Consider the following 14,175-nt stretch of genomic DNA (forward strand, 5'->3'; position numbering starts at 1 on the left):
AGTACGCACAGCATGTGAATCTACAGCACTACATGCCACAAAGAGATATTTGCAGGGTAGGTAACATTTTCCTTTTTCCATCAATACCTCTTCTATTTGAGACAACAAAATCTAATTTCCCATATTTCATTTTTGAAAGAAACATAATTTTTGGATTTATAGTTTTTGTTTTGAGTAAATAAGCAATTCCCAAACATCATGTTGTCATTTTTGTCAAGTACTTGCATGTACAAATACTTCACATAGATAGAATCTGCTTCAAATGTAGAAGCTTTATATTAACATGCCATGAATGCTCGTCATGACCCCAAGGATACCTCCAATATTGTATCAGAGGCACTGTTGTGCTAACGCTGGATATAACCGCCAGGATATTCACAATATCTTACGCATGGCCATTATTATGCCATGGGCAGCCTAAATTAGGTCAGGTTTACAATAGGTCAATGATGACTGCCTGTATGTTCTGCTAGATTAAAAGTGCTCAAATGTCAAAAAGGATGAAAATTATTACTACACATTATGAATAAATGTGCACACGTGATTACTCACAAAGGTGCATGCCCATTGAGGCCCGTAGCTGGATCTAGCCTCTGCTTTCCTCAACTCCTGGGTTGATCATACTCCCAACTCACAAACTTTCTATCTGCTCCTTACAGCTCACACTTTGGTGACTTCACTGTGGCTCCTGCTCTGGCTACTGTTGGCACTCTTCTTTCTAGGCCCATTGTTCACACACACATTGTGACTAATAGAGTAGGGCATACAACATGTCCACTCACTTTGTAACTGTAATAGATGGAGAGTGGATACAGAGGGTCATGTTTAAGTCCTTGTGGGCCAACTCAGTGTATGTTTGTGCGATAGCATGAGGCACTGCCATGGGTTTGGTTGGCTGCCACTTTAAGGTTCTTGAGATGGGCATTGCTGTCTTTTTTAATGTGCATAAACACATGGAATGATGTAATGCGCTGAACTTTACTTTGAATAGTTACCAATGGCTCTGTAGCTACTCTTTGCAGACCAATAGTCTTGGATGCAGGAAGTGGTGGGCCACTGTTAAGAAAGTTGATGAGAAGGGGCAGCAGGGAGGGAACTGTTACTGCCAGCAGTCAGTTCCAATGGGATCAATTAGTACCTAGGAGGCGAGTTGAAGAGGAGGTAGAATAATAGGAAGTTATGTTGAAAATATTGCAATTATCCACATGCATTACTAGCGGATCTAAGACTGGATTCACATGTCATGTTTGTGATGATTGTGAGTGTGAAAAAAGAACATGCGTGGCCAATAAAAGTCTTGTAAGATAACAAAACAATATTTCGATAATATACAAAGAATACAACTTTCTTATAGTACACATTTGTAATATTGATGATGTTTTGAACCCAAAAGGATTTGTGGGTCATGATCAGGAAAGCAATTAAAACCAGCTGGACAGGAAGCCGAGAAAAAAAGAGCACAAATTTCAGAGCAGTATAAGTTGAGGGTACTAGGAATCACTAAGTGGAAAGAAATATAGAGTCAGATGTTACTCCTAAGCATTTTAGAAGTTGGAACAGATTAAAATCCAGTGTAGTATTAGATGGATGAGTCAATGGTCCCAATCCTGAAATGTTAAATAGGAATACTACATTTGATTGTGCCAGTGAGCACATGTGAATCACGGAGAATAGATGTAAAGATACTTACAAGCAAGGGGAGGTGTGTGTGAGGTATGAGGTTAAAAGCCACAATATTTTCAACATAACTTTCCATTATGGCATTTCCTATATAATTGTTTTCTTGAATTAACATTTAGGGGCCAAATATGATGTCTGTGGGAAAGCCTCCAACTGCTAGTCGGACGCTTTCTGACCGCAGTCGGAGGCTTTCTAGACGACACAGTCGGGTTGCGGTCCGACCGCTGAATTACGATGTTGGCGGTTGGAGTGTGAACCGGCCGGTCATTCCGATGAGGTTCCGACCGGCTCTCTGAGTCTTCCGGCCAGTCGGTACCGCACCTTATACCCTTATGGATGGCGTTTCTGCCATTGGGATTACTATGCCGGTTACCTACAGCCTTTCTGTGCCAGCCTTTCCGACATGGAAAGGCTGTTGGAAAGCAACTCTGGGGGCCCCTAGCAGGGCCCCCTTGCCTACGCGGCATAAGGTTGTTCGCCGAGGAGGTACCTAGGGTGCCGCCTGTAAATCCATGCACTGTGTGGCAGGCACCATGGGGTGCCTGCCGTAGGGTGCAGAGTTTTACACATACCCCCATTTCTTCATGGGACCCTGTATTACGTCCGGTTTATGGTCGTAACACAAGCTCCCATAGAGAAATGTGACTATCTGACCGAACAGTGTTCGGTCGCATTGTAATCAGGCAGTCGGAACCGCTGACTGGAGATTGGTCGGAGGCAACTCCGACCGACATCGTAATAAGCCCCTTATTGTTGTTTAAGTAAAAATCCATGGTACCTTGACAAGAACCATTGTTGTTTTTCATATATCGTTACCGTCCCAGGTTCATGTTCAGCTCTGTGGATTAACCCTTGTTCTTTATACACACATACAAATAAGAATGGTTCCCAAATTCTCCAAGAGTATGAAACAATATTCAAATAGCCCAATCAGGCAAGAGGTGTGGCAAGTGCTATATAAATACCTGTACAGTACAATAAAATACCAACAAAACTGGGAGTTGCTCGAATCGAATGTGCAGATATGCCATGTGCAAAATATCAGAATGCAGGTTTTCATAGGAGGGAATTTTAACTAGGGCCACATAATTCAGATACCATGAACATAATAACTTGGCAGAAAGTGACTTGTGGAACATGACACTTATGATGTCTTGAGAAGTACTTTGCATGTCAACTTGGAATTAAGCTTCTTATAGTACTCTTGGTCAGTATCTAAGCAGTCATCCACAAAACCATGGTGACCAACTCGTCAGACAAAATACTGTATTGATTAATATTTTGTATCTGGTATTCTTCATTAATCAAATCCTTCATCATATTAAGGGCTGCATTCTTGATGTTGTACCAGTGTGAAGGATTACACCTTTTAATTTCAATTCAGTCTGAATCATCTCTAATGGTAGATTGGCCCAGCCCTATATGGCCTCAACCACTCTGAATACCTTAATCAATTTACAAGCCCAGACTAGTTTCGCATGATAGAGCAGAAAGAAATAGTGCTTTTGTAAACCGTGAATGTTGATCTCAATGGTGTCACCAAGGCTAAGACATAGGGCCTGATTTAGTATTTGATGGACGGGTTACTTCGTCACATATGTGACGGATATCCCGTTTGCCTTATTACAAGTGCCATAGGATATAATGGACTCGTAATACGGCGGATGGGATATCTGTCTCGTTTGTGATGGAGTAAGCCGGTCTGCCAAACTCTAAATCAGGCCCTAAGTTTCTCGTAAACAAAGTAGTCTTTGCGAGGATCTTCTTTGATAAATGTTGTCTTTTGACATTACCTGCTAGCCGTCAATTTGCACTTTCTCTTCCCTCTCCTTATGTTTGTAGATTTTAATGTTTATCTATGATTACCATAGTTTGACAGTTATCCAAATTTCACCATTGACCAATAGGGGTAGAGTGTAATATTGTAGTTTCATTAGCATACCTAATGTTGATGGAAAGGAATGAGATGTTGAGTTTGAGAAGGATACCTCTATTCAGTCCTGAGTACAAGTGTGAAGCAGTCTTATTTGGGGTTCTGCAATAAGTGAATTATTTCTATCAGGAACCTCGCCTGCCTTGGACATTCACAAACTTTCTTTAAATACGCCTCCTTACAATAGATTCACCTGCCAGAGAGTTGATTATTTTTCCTAATGTCCTAATCGCTGTGTTTTGAAAATAGAAATATTTTACTTCTTTAGTTTCTTCACAACTACATGTGTACAACAAGACATCTTTTTCTACTTGGACACTGTGTTTTGCCCGTTGCTATGACTCTTGGCTAGGTACCTATAGCCTGTACTTCCTAGAGTAAGTGCATTGTCCACACCAATGCCCTCAGCCTTGCTTTGAAGATTCAAACCTGATTGATTGGCTTCTGGTTTTGAACTTTGACCCTTATTACGAGTTGCCTCTTAAAACTGATGGAGCTGGTCACAAGAGATACAGGGCTCAGCAGAAATACTTGCCAGATCCCCACAAATCTGGTGTTTTGAACCCGGATATTTCAACTGCTTAAAAACAGCCGAAATGTCTTGGTAAAATTCTTGGCAAAAACATGCCAGAATCATCCCGCATGCCTTGCCCCAAAATGTTGTAATGTGAAGCAATTCCACGCCCTGTAGTTACTGACACATACCGTATTTCTAATTCCACTGAGGTTGGGAAGAAATTAATATACCATTTGTTAGTCAATTCATAGAAAGGGCATCTGTGTCTTCCACGAGCTTTGGAAGCGACAGTTTTCTTGATAAACTATACTAAGTTGAAACTACACTTTCTCATCAAATCAAAAGCATTCTGCTCTCTAGTGGCGTCTATAAAGTTAAACAACGCATTTTATGACATCAAAATACAGCTGTAGATGTCTATCTACATTTGAGCCAAGACATCTGTGTTTAGAAATATTCCTCTGGGGCAGATCTCTGTATGTCTAATTTATGGTCTCTAAATCCAAGGCCTATGAAAGCATTATTTTATGACTGAAACATTGTGAGAACTGGGTTTTATGATATAGCTGTCATTTTAGGCAAGAGGGGTAAAGATGATGAGAACTATTCACAAATGCAGTTTGGAGTACATATAGAAGTACTTTGTACTACTCTTACATACTCTTAGGTGCCATTTTGAATTGGCACCCCAAAATCTAAAATGGTATTAAAATGGAACTATTCGGTTAATATTCATACATGATAAATACAAATAGAGCAAATAGAGAGGACTGTGCTCTCTTTAACGTTTTACTAATAGGCAGGTGGACGTTTTGAGGCTTCTAAAAGTACATAAAAGAGCACTACGTCATTATTACTTTCTGTACTCATGAATGCTTTTATAAATCTGCCTCTATATATTTATTACTTTACAATAGTCCACTGGAATTATGCGCCTAGAGAGAACTAAATTATGTGGCAGAGTTGACTAAATTATGCAACAAGAAAAGGCAATTTATGCGGTGTAATGTGGCACATTTTGTGACAGTATTACTTCCTATTTTGTCATATTCACCCATGTTCACCTCATTAGAATTGCTTTAACACTCAGGAAGCTATTGAAAAGTGGCCAGTCAATCCTGGCGAAGTGTCTTACACTGCGCATTAACGCATGTTGCTGCATTTTTTGTAAACTTTTGGTCTGTTTGAGCTAGAAATCTTTTTTTTGTTAAAGTCTGCTAATTATGCAGCAGATGATGGATTTTGTGCCAAATGCAGCAAATCCATAACTATGTGAAGAAAAACGCCACAGCCGCATAGTCGTAAAATTTCAGTGGCCGCGCTTTTAATGAACTTTTTATTGTATATTTTGCAGCCAGAATATTGATTACAAGTGTGTAGATTTTGGTTTCAGCGATTGTTCTGAGCAATTTTTGGGTTCAAGTTTGCTTTTCTGCTCATAATTGTTAAATCACTAGATATTGTTTTGTCCTGCCGCAGTGAGAACATCACCACAAAAGCCAAACTAGCAGACATTGTCAATGTCGCCTACATGTTTGTAGAACTGGTGGTTTAATGTTTCGTGTTTGTACAGTAAATTCTCCCTTTGCACAGTGTGTGTGCCCTTTGGTTTTTAGTGACATGTTCAGAGAAGGGCTGGCCTCTCTGGAACTCTTAAAGCAGGCCAGTGCTTTAAGACTACAACACAATTAGTCACATGTAGGTGGGCATGTGACTGACTCCCTCCCAGCCCTCCAGCCCTTTCAGAGATAGTCTTATTCTGAACTACCTTTGCTTCCTAAACCTATTGCTCTACAGACTACCCACTTCTGCTTCTAATGAGATGTTGCAGGAACAATGAAATTAAAGGTAATGTTGGTGACTTTAAGAATCCGTATTTCTTTGCCTCCGTAGATTTTCAAGCCCTTCAGACAATTCAAGCCACCATGATCATGTCTACTACCCTATGCTGCATTGGACTTTTTTCGTTCGTCCTTCAACTGTTTCGCCTAAAGCAAGGAGAGAGGTTTATTTTCACCTCCATTGTCCAGCTGTTGTCATGTGAGTAATCCTATTACTGTTAAAGGGTTGCATTGTACCCGGCGCAAAATAATTTAGAATTCATGGTTGTTAAACATGCATTTGGTAAATGAGAAAGCGCTGCATTATAGCTGTGAAATATTGACACCTACATGAAGGTAGGGTAATTGTTTTTTTTACTGTCCTGCGAAGCCCCATTCGATTAAATTGATACAATCTGTTAAATAATGCTTTGTATTATAGTTGTTTGACCTTTTGTTGTCAAGGTAACTGTAAAGTACACTGCATCGAAAGAAAAGGCATTGGGTTGAAATAATGATTGAAAAACATAGCGAAAATCAGCTAGAAATAAAAAATATATCAAGTGCAAGCAATGGGTTTTACATTACAAAAAGCGCTTTCATTTGACAGGATACATTCTAAATTGCCCTTTTTATGCTAAATAAAGCCTAAGGGGTGGAAAGGATTTTGATTTGGGCTAGATCAGCTACATGAATAATTACTGAGGCTAGAGGCATGCATGGCAATATTACAATGAGGACAAAAAAGAGGGGGAAATAAGGGGGTAAGGAGACGTGGTCCAATATGAATATAAAAGGGGAGATACCCGCTTCCACAAAAAAAACTTATGTAAAGATGTTTGATGTTAAGTGACATCATTGTTTAATATAGATTTATTCTGTTCTTTACTGCCCCTACGCTCCTCTCCATGAGAGGTACAGTTTCAAAACAGATTGTCCAAATTTCTGCTGAGCTTCATGTTTGAATCATGCACCCCTCTTGTATCCCAGATGTTTGCCCTCATGTCTTCCTGCTTCTATCCCCTTTGAATATTGAGGGAATCTACTCCGGTTTGACACCCGAGGGTCACCATTTGGTACTTACCTTTCTGATTGACTCCAGTGTGTGTTCTAGGAATGGATCATATGTAGGGATCAATAAAGCAACCATGATATGCATCTACAGTTTGCAGGACGTGGCAACAATACTATTGTGTGGAATTTACCTTAATATCCACTCTTCCAAAAAAGCACCTTGGTTGTCGGTACAGGACCGGGCCATCGTTAAGGCAAATGATACACTTGTTTCAGAGCCCTTTGATCATCTAAGCATATGCTCCTTCAGGCTTCTTGTTTCTGGATGGTGAGAAAGAGGGGCGTGCTTTTTGCAACTCTGGCTGCACAGCAATGGAACAAGCTGCCTTTTAGGGAGGACCACTCTGGATCTCCTTTTCAGAAAAGTATGTCCACATTTTATTTACAATTGTAAAGAAAGGGAGGTCATTTAGATTCACTGGAGGCCCTGCATTCTGTTCTCAAGAAGGAAGGCCTACTGCCATATTATTATGTCACTGCCTTCGTGGCAGTAATCTCACTGCCTGTCAGAGTGTCCCCCATTGCAGCTAAAATGCTGAAGGACAACTCCAATGGCTCACACAGGCGGTGGCCAGGGAATATAGAGGCCCGGAGGGTCCACAGGGCAGGCTGATTCCGCGTCATGTCCTCGCCTTCATCGTCTTCCAGCAGAAGATGGACCTTGCTCAACTCACTCTGGAGGAGCGCACCCTTAGGTTGTGCTGGAACCGGTGCCAGAAGAGGGCCGCCACAGATCACCCTTATGCCCCGGAAATCCCCCTGGGCATGTGCACGGCGCTCCCGCACGGGGGCGATTGGTCGGGACTAGCCGTTTGGGAGGAGCTGGGCGTACAAGTAGTGAGCGATTTATTCAGAGAGGGGGTGCTGTTGCCCTTCCAGGACTTGCAGGACTCTTATGGGCTCCCACGGGGAGATTATCTTCTTCACGCAGCCCTCGTAGCGGGCCTCCAGAGACATTGGAATATGGGGATCTCGGAGCCGCAGGTCGCCACGGGCTGTCAATACGTAGTTATGGCGGCGGGGACGTCCAAGGCGATTACCTGTCTCTACCGCAGACTGTCGACGGCATGCCTGCAGCCCCTGGACGCGTTGAGGGCTAGATGGGAAGTGGACCTCGAGAAGCCCATCCCTGAGTCGACATGGTCCACATTGGTGCGGCGGGCCTGGAAGGGCACGTGTAATGCCCGGTTCCAGCTGGTTCAGTTTTTCACACTACACAGGGCTTATCTAACGCCGGTTAAGATATTGAAATATTTTGGGGGTACGCACTCTCAGTGCCCGCGCGGGATGGGTGTCTTTTCTTTTGTACAATTGATGTCACGGTTCAATATATACTCTCCGTTGGGGGATGGAGGGCGCGGAGCAATTGTATTGTGTGGTTGCTTTGAAAATAATAAAAAAAAATGTTTAAAAAAAAAAAAAATGCTGAAGGAAAGAGGCCAGCCGAATGGGTGCCATGTTTTTTTATCCCGCTCCTCAAATATTTTTGTTTTAGTGAAACAAACATCCAAAGTGGGAGTTGCTTTCAGTAAAAGAAACAAAAGCAATTGCCTTGACAGGCTCTGATTTTTCCACATTGCTTACTTTATAAAATAATGAGTGCGCAGTGCCAAGAGCTCTGCTCAGAAGACCACGGCTGGTGCAATTTAGTGCTGTACACCGAATACGAAGACTTCATAGTCTAAAATTCACCACTTGTCAGCTTTTTTTTTCACTCTCTTGCTCTCGGGAAATGTCTAGTACGGACAAATAAGAGCAGGTTCCAAAAATTAGTGCAGTGCCCCCGATCAGAAACCACCAGCTCAAATTAATCACTGGTTTTCTGCCTGAACATGTTTCTATTCTGATTCCTACCTTTTTGGGTCTGCCATACCTCTCAAGGCTGATCTGGGAAAGGAAAATGACTATCAGTTTTCCTGCCATATACAACCATCAAGGTGACACTGTAACCTAGTGGCCAAGTGGTGGATGAGCTGCCAGATCATGGGTTTATAATAATGGAGCCGGCTGAGGCACTGCCATTGGAAACCCTATGGTTCCCCACCTATGAATGTAGCGGGGGAAATGCAACCTGGGGGCACTGCCAATTTACGACTGTGATTTCATTCAGCAGTTTCCCAGCCCGCAGTCTGCCTCACCTGAACTCCCTGCACTGGACTTGGGTGGGACTGGTCCCCCGGTTGTCTTAGCGGCAGGGCGGAGCCAGAGAGAGGACTTTGCGCTCTTGGCCGCATTACTGATTCCCCTGCACAGGTTTCATTTGGCAGTTCTCCTGCCTTCAATCTGCCTCACTTGAACTCCCTGCAGTGGACAGGGTTGGAACTATGTCCCCCAGTTGCCTTAGTGGCAGGGCAGAGTCAGGAAGAGACCTTCTCACTATTAAGTGCATTACCGATCCCACAACGCGGGGCGCATGCAGGTCTCACACCGGGCACGTGCCCGGGGCGAAGACCGAGCCAAGGCAGGCCCGTTTTCGCCCATCCTCCCCCAAAAGAGGCCAGTCTTTGACATCCCTCATACTTTCATGATTTGGGACCTCCATCAGATAAAAATTTAGTAAGCCGCATTTCTCTTTTATCCCGAAGGCATATTATGTTTCATATTGTATTTTGTAACTGCCAACATGGGAAAGTGGAAAGCGACAAAGTTTCTAGGAACAATAACCAGCAAGGCCCTGTCCCCAAAAGCATCTGCTGCGCCCTGGCATTCACTTAGTCCTGAAGTTAATATCAGCGTAAGTGGTATAAATACTTTTAGGTTTAACTTTCAAATCACTGCTCACTCATTTGTCCCTCTAACTGTACTGGGCCCCCTACAGCTGGACAGATCAAAGCATTAACCTTACCACATAGGCGAATGGTCCTCTCATGGATCTTACTCTGCCGATAGAAGGGGTGGAAATTAGAATGTCCAAAAAAATTCAATGTTAACCACCCAAGGAGGACCAGTAATTGGTGACTTGGTCACAAGTTTGAAATTAGGTTCAAATACACTACTCTCAGGACCCTACTGTAAAAATAAAGTATCCGAATGGGGAGATCCAATCTCTTAAAGAAATGTAGTCCAACTAGCATGATACACACAAGAAACTCCGCAACTGCAAGACAAAATAAAAGAAGCAGAACTTGATATTCTGAAAGGATTTGCTGATTGTCCCTAGAACACATTTAGATAAAAAGAGTAATTTAGCTCAGTTTCAAATAAAGAACATCAGGACACAATAATCGACTCGGGCAATTTAGCTAGTTTAGCTATTTTATTAATGTTCCAAAATTGATAAAGATAAGCAATTTCTTAAGCATCTGAGTCAAGAATATTAAAGCATGTAGTACAATACTACCCATTTAGTCAGAGTTTCAAATCCAAAGAGGATGGTTTAAAACAGACATCAGATAAGTGGCTGTAGATTCCTACCACCTTTAAAGGCAGAAGGCTAATTTGATTCTCTTTAACAGCATCTAAAGATTTAAAGCAAAGAAGTTAACGGAATCAATTTTAAAGTCCTCTCAGGGTGAGTCCATGAGCATGGGCAAAAAGGGGAAACAAAGCGCAAATCAATTAGTTCAGCAAAGAAGCTACATCTGCAAAAATCTAGTCCAAGATAGAAATTTAAAAGATGAATAGAAAATTACAGGAAAAGAGTTCTGTTCTCTCCCAAAGGAAGATATTAAAATGTCTGTGTTGCAATAAAGACGAGAAAAGGTATTGCCTTGAGTGGATGTGTGTCCCAAAAAAAGAAAATTATTATTTTCATTGCGTTGAGTTTGTGTGTCTCTCTTGCCCGTCTGTTCGGTTTTCTTCCTTTAATAGTCCTTATGACACCTTAATGACGTGGTGTCAATCCATTTTATTAGTTTATGTATGTAGTCACCTAATACATTTTAGTTACTCTTGCATTCTTTCCCAAGCACTCCATGTGAAATCTTAAGCCTTCCAGGCCTCACAGTTTTTCAGTGGTAAGAAATATACAATGTAACAGACTATGGCATCAGGTTAGAGTTGATTTTCCCACCGAGCCACCTCACGGGGAACTTCAAAAGAATGTCCTTTGTATGTAAGAGGAAACCTGCACCAAAGCAATAATGCAACATCTGCAGAAATACCAATGAATTATTATGCTTGCTAAGGGAAAATTTGCAGCTCAAGAAAGAACACGTTTAAAGCTTAAAATGCATACATCAGCTTTAAATGAATGACTCTTAATTGAAATCAAATATAATGCATTGAATCTTCATTTCATAATGAGAGAAGAAGAATAAATGTTTGACCAACAAATTATTGCACAAAATTGACTTAGGTTAGCTATGACCTACTGCCCAAATTTTCTACATTTAGCGTTATAGGCATTATAACTATTTAGCAATGTATTGTCTCCTTTTCAAACCCTTTCAAGCACACTTTTATGGCGCTGTTACTTCACTTGTTTCTATTGGTGTATCACTTCGTTCATTTCGTACTTGGGAAAATGTTTATGTCTAAATCGATAAGTGTCATGTAAAATGGTTTTGAAATTTTAGTGCTATCGCTTCTATCTCACTCTGGGGAAGTGCTGGAAAGGGCTGATACTGTCAGTTGTACTGTTGTACCTGAACCACTGTTATCTAATAGGAGAGTCACCTGGCCATATGTAATGTCCAACCCAAAATTGTACACAAACTGCTTTTCCCTATGCTGCAAGCCATTTTCTACAAGAAAACTTGCCATAGGCAGCCTGCTCCAGTGAAGGAGGTTAAATGGTTCAATCTTGATTGTAAAATAGCTAACACAAGATTAAGAACAGCTGCTAAAAGCTGTCTACAGATTGAGATTAAAGAGGTCGGGGGAACTACACGTTCTTATACCTTAAGATCACTTCATTCTTCGAACCTTTTCTGGACATCATTACACCACCATTAGCCAAAAGCCTATATGTGTCTGGCCGGTGGGTTAGCTTCTGAGACCAAAGAACACACTCTGTTTCTTTGACCGGAATATCTAGGTTCTCGGCGTAAATGGATACGCCCTGAATGTCTGAAGCTATACCTCATTCATGATTGTGTTTGCTGTTAGCCGTTATTTGGCAAATGTATGGCATAGACGAGAAACTATTCTTTCTGCTCTAGCCAGCTGACCATTGGAAGTGTACACTATGATATCCGTGTGTTACCGGGTTAGAAAGCTGGAATCTTGCGAATATTCTGTACTTCCCATATCACTTTGGTACTGCACTGACGGCTTGTCACACCTATGGCACTTTATGATACTGACTGAACATTTGGGAACTATCCAAAAGATGGAATGTTTAAATTAATCTCATTCGAGTTTACATTGATTCTTTCACCTCTTTTTAATATGAAACTTTATTCTGGTACTGTTGTTTTTTTTATTTTTTTATTTACAAAAGCGTGCTTTTGCACTTTTTAAGCTTTTATAACTAAAGCTTAGCTAGCATTTTGCATTCTGCAATCTTTTCACTCCTGAACGTTGCACTACCGGATTTTACACAAGTGTATGTACTTTTAATGGATTAATATATTAACAACTCCAGATTGAGCTGTTTTTTGCTTCTATTACGACCGTGTATGAATGCATCGATGCTACATTGTTAACTCGTTCCGTGCTCATGACGGAACCACGCCGTCATGAGCCACGGTTGCCGTGTGCTCATGACGTAGTGGTTCCGTCATGCTGCGGCCGATGGCGGCCGCGCCGCCCACGCGGCGCTAATTCCCCGCCTGTGCGGGCGATTAGCGCTATGGGCGGAGTCATGACGGAACCACTCCGTCATGAGCACAGCCCAACCGTGGCTCATGACGGAGTGGCTCCGTCATGAGCACCGCGCCACCGCGCTGCCCCCCCGCACCCCTCAGCGCTGCGGCAGAATTTCCGCCGCAGCGAAGGGGTTAAACATATGAATGTTTATTTGTGAATATTTACTTTTGTACCCTTTGATGGTTTTCTGAACCGAAACAGTTATATTTGACTGATTGATTTACTGTGCTTCCATCTCACCAAATACTAAATGACCCTCAGAATCATAACCACTCGAGCCCAGATTATTGAGAGCAGCATTTGTGGCATGCAGGTTTAAAAAGTGGCTTTCGTGTGCAGGCAAGCATTACTTCATCTTTTAAAAAGGAGCTGCGTTGTACTGCCACGGTACAGTTTTCAATCATATGCGGTAAATACAGGAAAACATTCTAATAAGGACAGTTTCCATTGGTGTAAACCGAAGTTGGAAGACGCCCAGAGTCCTCATCTGACAAAAAGAAATAAGTAATTGTTTTTCCAAGACATCTGAAAGCCGAGCAATCTCAACAAAGGCAGAAAGAGGCAACAGCGGCGGTCTGGCACTGGAACCGCTGGCCCTGTTCCCTGAGAACTGACTGACTGTCCTCTCTGTTGTTTTGGTTGCTAATTGTCAAAGCCACAGATGATGTTTTCAGTATTAGAGGCTATTCTAAAATAATAAGAGTTTATTAAGAAGCACAAATCCTACTAGCAAAACACATGCTTGACATGCCGGCAAATTCAAGAATTGAAAGAGGAGTAACATAGGAGTAACATAGGGCATTTGTGCAACAAAATATATATTTAATCACCTTTTCTAAATAGTGCCAATCGAGTAGTAAACCAGCAGCGAACATAGATATTTAGGGCCATATGTAGGTAGCATCACATTTACCGACTCATAAATACCGAATTTTACCGATTCGGTATTTATGAATCGGTAAATGTGATGTAGGTAATTATTCGGTAAATTTTACCGAATCGGAAAAATTTGGTAATTATGAGTCGGTATTTACCGATTCGGTAATGAGGCATACCTTCCCATTGATTCCTATGGGCCTGGAGGCCCATAGGAATCAATGGGAAGCCATTCACCATTACCGATTCGGTAAATACCGATTCGGTAATGGGGGGAGCATATTCAAGGGTGGCAGGGTGTCACATTGACACCCTGTTGCACCCCTGAATCTTGCACGTGTGCACATGTGGCGCACATACATACCCTAAGGGCATGTATGTCTGCCACATGGCACTCTTAGATCGGCAAAATATTACGTTTTGCAAGGTATTCGTTATTTATCACCAACCTGTATTTGGTGGTAAATAACGAATTCTTAAAACTAATGTTCACTCTTTAGAGTGCTCCCTACATATGATTTCAG

General features: G+C 41.8%; 1 protein-coding gene across 2 annotated transcripts in view; it reads left to right on the top strand.

Annotated features, from left to right (window-relative positions):
* EMP2 (epithelial membrane protein 2) overlaps positions 1-14,175 on the top strand; it is a 114,752-nt gene that overhangs the window by 84,015 nt on the left and 16,562 nt on the right. For both annotated transcript variants that reach the window (XM_085628302.1, XM_085628304.1), the window contains one exon: positions 6,024-6,170. In XM_085628302.1, the coding sequence (XP_085484428.1) occupies positions 6,024-6,170 (147 nt within the window). The remainder of the gene's footprint in view (positions 1-6,023; positions 6,171-14,175) is intronic.

The sequence above is a fragment of the Triturus cristatus genome, chromosome 10 (genome assembly GCF_964204655.1).
Source record: "Triturus cristatus chromosome 10, aTriCri1.1, whole genome shotgun sequence".
NCBI classification, from domain to species: Eukaryota; Metazoa; Chordata; class Amphibia; order Caudata; family Salamandridae; genus Triturus; species Triturus cristatus.